Here is a 5,206-nt window from a genome sequence, read left to right as displayed (position 1 = left end):
CTATACAAGAATTTTAATTTAATAAAAAATAGTAAACCTATAATCCATGAGCATCATAAGTAGAACATATAGCTATGGTTTGAGCATCATAAGTAGAACATATAGCTATGGTTTGAGGATGGTCAGATTTTCATAGCCTTAGATAAGTATAATCCGCCTTATTATATAAATACCTTATCCTATTGTTCGTTGAGAAGCGATGTATAAATCTGTGTCCATACAAATTTAGTTATTGAAATCTGATAATGTAAAGATTGTATGCTGCCACTTGGCAGCCACGGAATGCCACAATGTTGAAAAGGGCTCAATCATCACGAAGATAAGATAAATAAATTCATAATATATTGACAAAGCTATCAGATGCTAAGTCTGCTGTTGTGGAAATCCACAGGAATCTATTATTATTTCATATTTACTTTAATCTTTTGTTTTTTAGTTTTTTTTTTTGGGTTCTTTTATGGGTGAATGAGGTGATTCGTTATGGTGCTATTTTTAGCTTAAAGTACTTGATCTCTGAGTTGCCTGGCCATTCCTCACACAGCAGACAAAGGTTTTCTTAAAGCTCCCTCTACTATATTATTTTGTTTAGCTTGCAAAATTGAGTCAAACTTTCTAAATTTTTCTGTTGCTGCAAATTTTCTGTAGTTTGTTGCAATTCATATTGATTTATATTGTAGATATAACTCAATCGATACCATAAATGAAAACAGTTGTGTTTTGAGATATGGCTGCTAATTGTATATCCATTTTTAATGTGAGAGCTTTGTCTTTTTTTCACAGAGTTGATTTTGAAAGAAATTGTATTGAATAAAGATGGAAATCGTCAATGTATCCGAGTATGAGGCTGTGGCAAAGCAGAAGTTGCCTAAAATGGTATTTGATTATTATGCCTCTGGTGCTGAAGATCAGTGGACTTTGAAAGAGAATCGCAGTGCTTTTGAAAGGATCAGGTACTCTAAATCCCTTTTTGGTTATTCCCTTCTGATTCTTATCGAATCCTTCTGAAAGCCTACTTTATTGTTATTCTCTTTTGATTCTTGTTTGCTTTTATATTAATAATTTCTCTAGTTTATCCTTTTTAATCAACTGTTTAAATTCCCATTGGATTCCAGGAATTTAAAATTTAGTTTACAAAAGGTCTATTTCCAATTTTTAATTTTTTTTTTCTAGTTTGCCTTGAGCATGCTCTGTTTTCCAGAAGTTTGATGATCATTTTACAGTATAAAATACGAATTTGGTCTTTTTGCTTAATTTCTATATTTGGGCGTGCTCTCAGGTTTGAGAAATAGCAAGTATAACCTAACTTCCATGGAATAGATATCAGACATGGTTTTCGTTTTTAAAAATAAATAGCACATAATCCTTATTCAGAAAAATACTGCTGCACTTGTTTTGGACGAAGGGTTAGGCAATATAATATCTGGTTCCCACTGCTACTTTAGAGGAGGAAATCTAGGCAAAATAATAATGAATGTAATGAATTAAGGTTTGTCATGTGAAATTTCTATGGCTATGAGGGCACATGAGTTGCTATCTGTATCCCAGCTTTTTCAGCACTGGCAATCTTTTGAGGAAACCATAATGAAAATTTTCAATTTAATATGTATCAGGTTCCGTCCACGGATATTAATTGATGTAACACATGTGGACATGGCTACCACTGTGCTGGGGTTCAAAATATCGATGCCTATAATGATCGCTCCCACAGCCATGCAGAGAATGGCTCATCCTGAAGGTATGGATTATGTTCTCTCTTTTAAGTGAAAAATAAGCATAACATGATTATTAATCTCAGATCTGTCAGCATATGTCATGACATAAAAAAAAATTTAAGGCTTCCCTTTCTATTGACTGCCTCTATGATGTGTAAAATGCATCAATGTATAAGTTACTTTCATACATCATAATTTATGTATTGGTGCATCTTAGAGACTGGATAGCCATTTTCTGAAGAGAATGCGATAAATTTTGGATGAGTATTGAAATGGTCTTATATTCTGCCTTGTAGGAGAGTTGGCTACAGCGAGAGCGGCATCAGCTGCGGGAACTATAATGGTTTGAACTTTAGCCTTGTATTCATGATATTTCCACGTTTCATAGTAATGCTTAAAATGTTTCTGGATGTATCTCTGTTCAAAAATCTGGAAATGGTTACATCCAGAAACATTAAGAGCTTTATTCTAGTGTTAAACTGTTCCATTCTTCTTTTATATTATCATGAATCTCTCTAGCACACAAAAGATTTAAGTTACCAACTGTGACATTGTGGACGAATCCCAATTTCAAGAATAAAGCCAAGGTTGCTGCCTGAAAGGTTAATAGCTTCAGTGTAGGGTTTCATTGTTTTCGTTCTTTTGACGTGAGCATATTATCTTTTGTAGACACTGTCGTCATGGGCAACATCAAGTGTTGAAGAGGTTGCCTCAACTGGACCAGGCATCCGCTTCTTCCAACTCTATGTAGGTCTCTTACATTGATTTCCATATCCTTTTGAATATGGAGTTTGTTTCCATACAGGGTTTTTATTAAGGTTCTTAGAAACAGAGTATGTTTAGCCCTCTTGGGCAGAGTCTACTAAATTGGGAAGGTGTAAGAGAAAGAATTTTGATCTTGATAACAGGTTTACAAGGATAGGCACGTAGTGGCACAACTTGTTAGAAGAGCAGAAAAGGCAGGTTTTAAGGCAATTGCACTCACAGTTGACACACCCAGACTGGGGCGAAGGGAGGCTGATATAAAAAACAGGTAAGAAATTCCTTTAAAGTTTAACATTCTATATCCATAGTAGACTACTTTTTATTCACAACGGTCTTCTTTTAAGATACTACTTTAGCATAACATTTGGTATTTGATTCTGTATCCTTGAGAACATAATGTTATGATCAAGAGAGAGTGAACAACCATGCAGGTTCGGAGATGTTGTCTGAATCACCTATTGATTTTGAACAAACCTCAAGTGCCATATATAATTAAATTTAATATCTATTTGCATATTCTTCTTTGACTTCCACTGAACTTGTCTGTATCAAAAATGTAGATTTACTTTGCCGCCACATCTTACCTTAAAGAACTTTGAAGGATTGGATCTTGGGAAGATGGATAAGGTATGACATTACATTCTAAACTTGCCTACTGCAGAGTTACACAATTTTTCATAGTTATTCCTGAATGTGAACAACAAATTTCTTCAGTATTTTGACTATTTTCTAATTCCATAACTGTTTTTCCTGCAGAGCACGGACTCTGGACTAGCCTCATATGTCGCTGGTCAAATTGATAGATCATTGAGTTGGAAGGTTGGTATTAGTAGAGCTTAGATATTTGAAAGAAAAATAGGTTTTTAGTTGAATGATTGAAACAAACAAACCTATACTTAAAGAAAATTTTGTCATTCTGTTGCTACCCCAAGCATCTGTAAATCTAAGAAAACTTGCTTGCCCCATTATAATTTTACAAAGATATCTTGAAACTTCTGTTCACAAATATAAATTTCTCTCTAAATTTCCAAGTCCTAACACGAGGGCAAGAGACAGGGTTCTAAATATCTAGTTTGGGTTTGTGAGCAGGATGTTAAGTGGCTGCAGACAATTACCAAGTTGCCAATACTTGTAAAGGGGGTATTGACTGCCGAGGACAGTAAGTGTTTGGACCCCTTTGAAAGATGAACTACGAAAATTTGTTATTTTCTTTCATATTAAATCAAGTTGATAATTGTCTTTGTCTGTTATTATATATCATGCAGCTAGGCTAGCCATCCAAGCAGGTGCAGCAGGTATAATTGTGTCAAACCATGGAGCCCGACAGCTTGATTATGTTTCAGCAACAATAAGCTGTTTGGAAGAGGTGTGTGACTCAGCACTTTTTTTAACTAATTTGTATTATAAATAGAAAAACATTTTAACTGGATGTAGAAACAATTCCTATGTCTTTGAGTAGCCAAGGTTATGATTTGATTTTGAGGCTGAATGCAGGTTGTAAAAGCTGCACAAGGTCGAATCCCAGTGTTTCTAGACGGAGGAGTTCGACGAGGAACAGATGTCTTCAAGGCATTGGCCCTTGGAGCCTCTGGTATTTTTGTAAGTATCTTTTGGTTGCTACTTGGATGAGGGCTTGGTTCTTGTTGCTTCTGCCATTCCTTTTTATCTTTTGATTACTATGTTTATTTGACCTTTACTCTTAGATTATGCCAGTAATCTATTTGTCTTAATCCCTCACTTTCCTATTCATTCCCATGACATCCAGATCTGAAACCAGATTCTGAAATGTGCCCACAGTTAAATTGGTCACACTGGAATGCATCTTCATGAAATTGTTTTATGCTGAAATAATAGCCTATGTTTGTTATGCCATAGCTTCACCACATGTTTGCTGAAGTAATGGCCTGCAGTTAATTACAAGGTGGATTTCAACCTGGCTAACACTCCTATGAGTGCTCCCATTACCATTACACCACAATCCCTTGAAGCAAATTGATCTCATTTTATCACTGCATAACGCAGATATTTTCTACATTAGTATGATTTTGTCATGTGCTAAGATGGGTTTGTCTTAAGTTCTTTAATTCAGAAATTTAACATCAGATTCCTGTGTTGGGGATGCAGATTGGGAGGCCTGTAGTTTATGCTTTGGCTGCTGAGGGAGAAGCAGGAGTGAGCAAAGTTTTGCAAATGCTACGAGATGAGTTTGAACTTACAATGGCTTTATCAGGATGTTGTTCAGTGAGGGAAATCAATCGCAATTACATTCAAACCGAAACAGACATGATTCGATCCTCATCAAGGCTCTGAACTACTCTGCTTTCACATAGTATTTGTAGATTAATACAATGCATATGCAACAGTCTGTATCTTTTGATTGTGCAAGTGTCCTAAAATAGTTTAGGACAATAATTTTTTATTTCTTGTAATGATATAATGTTCCTTAAGGGGGCAACTTGTAAGAAGTAGTTATCTTGCTTTTATATATTTGACCAGTTAAACTTTTCTCTTTTGATTTTATTTTGTTCCATTTGTGTCACTGTGACTTAATTGAAAAAAAAGTTGTGATCACTGCCTCTGGCTTGACTATTCCTTCAACTAAATTGAGTTCAATCCTGTGTTCCATTCTTACAAAATGCAAAGGCATTTGATGGAAGAGTTATTCATAAGAAATTAGCAGCTTTGGCCAATGTGGCTGGCTATTAGTGCCACATGAAAGATCTCGATTC

At 35.2% G+C, this 5,206-nt stretch overlaps 1 protein-coding gene across 1 annotated transcript; it reads left to right on the top strand.

Annotated features, from left to right (window-relative positions):
• Positions 1-282: 282 nt before the first annotated feature.
• LOC131069730 (glycolate oxidase 1) lies at positions 283-4,992 on the top strand. Its single transcript, XM_058005263.2, has 12 exons — positions 283-550; positions 781-950; positions 1,611-1,735; positions 2,009-2,055; positions 2,382-2,459; positions 2,621-2,745; positions 3,038-3,104; positions 3,234-3,296; positions 3,567-3,636; positions 3,743-3,843; positions 3,972-4,076; positions 4,602-4,992. The coding sequence occupies exons 2-12, from the start codon at positions 814-816 to the stop codon at positions 4,785-4,787; spliced, it is 1,104 nt and encodes a 367-aa protein (XP_057861246.1). The 5' UTR covers positions 283-550; positions 781-813; the 3' UTR covers positions 4,788-4,992.
• Positions 4,993-5,206: the final 214 nt, after the last annotated feature.

The sequence above is a fragment of the Cryptomeria japonica genome, chromosome 11, assembly GCF_030272615.1.
Source record: "Cryptomeria japonica chromosome 11, Sugi_1.0, whole genome shotgun sequence".
NCBI classification, from domain to species: Eukaryota; Viridiplantae; Streptophyta; class Pinopsida; order Cupressales; family Cupressaceae; genus Cryptomeria; species Cryptomeria japonica.
Note: the sequence above shows the minus strand (reverse complement) of the source record. Positions and strands in the feature narration are given on the sequence as shown.

Bases quoted from the DNA above. Each gene is read 5' to 3' on its own strand.
- LOC131069730 (XM_058005263.2), top strand. From the start codon at position 814: ATGGAAATCGTCAATGTATCCGAGTATGAGGCTGTGGCAAAGCAGAAG. The intron at 1,736-2,008 runs GTATGGATTATG...TCTGCCTTGTAG, and splicing joins GAGAATGGCTCATCCTGAAG to GAGAGTTGGCTACAGCGAGA. The intron at 2,746-3,037 runs GTAAGAAATTCC...TCAAAAATGTAG, and splicing joins GAGGCTGATATAAAAAACAG to ATTTACTTTGCCGCCACATC.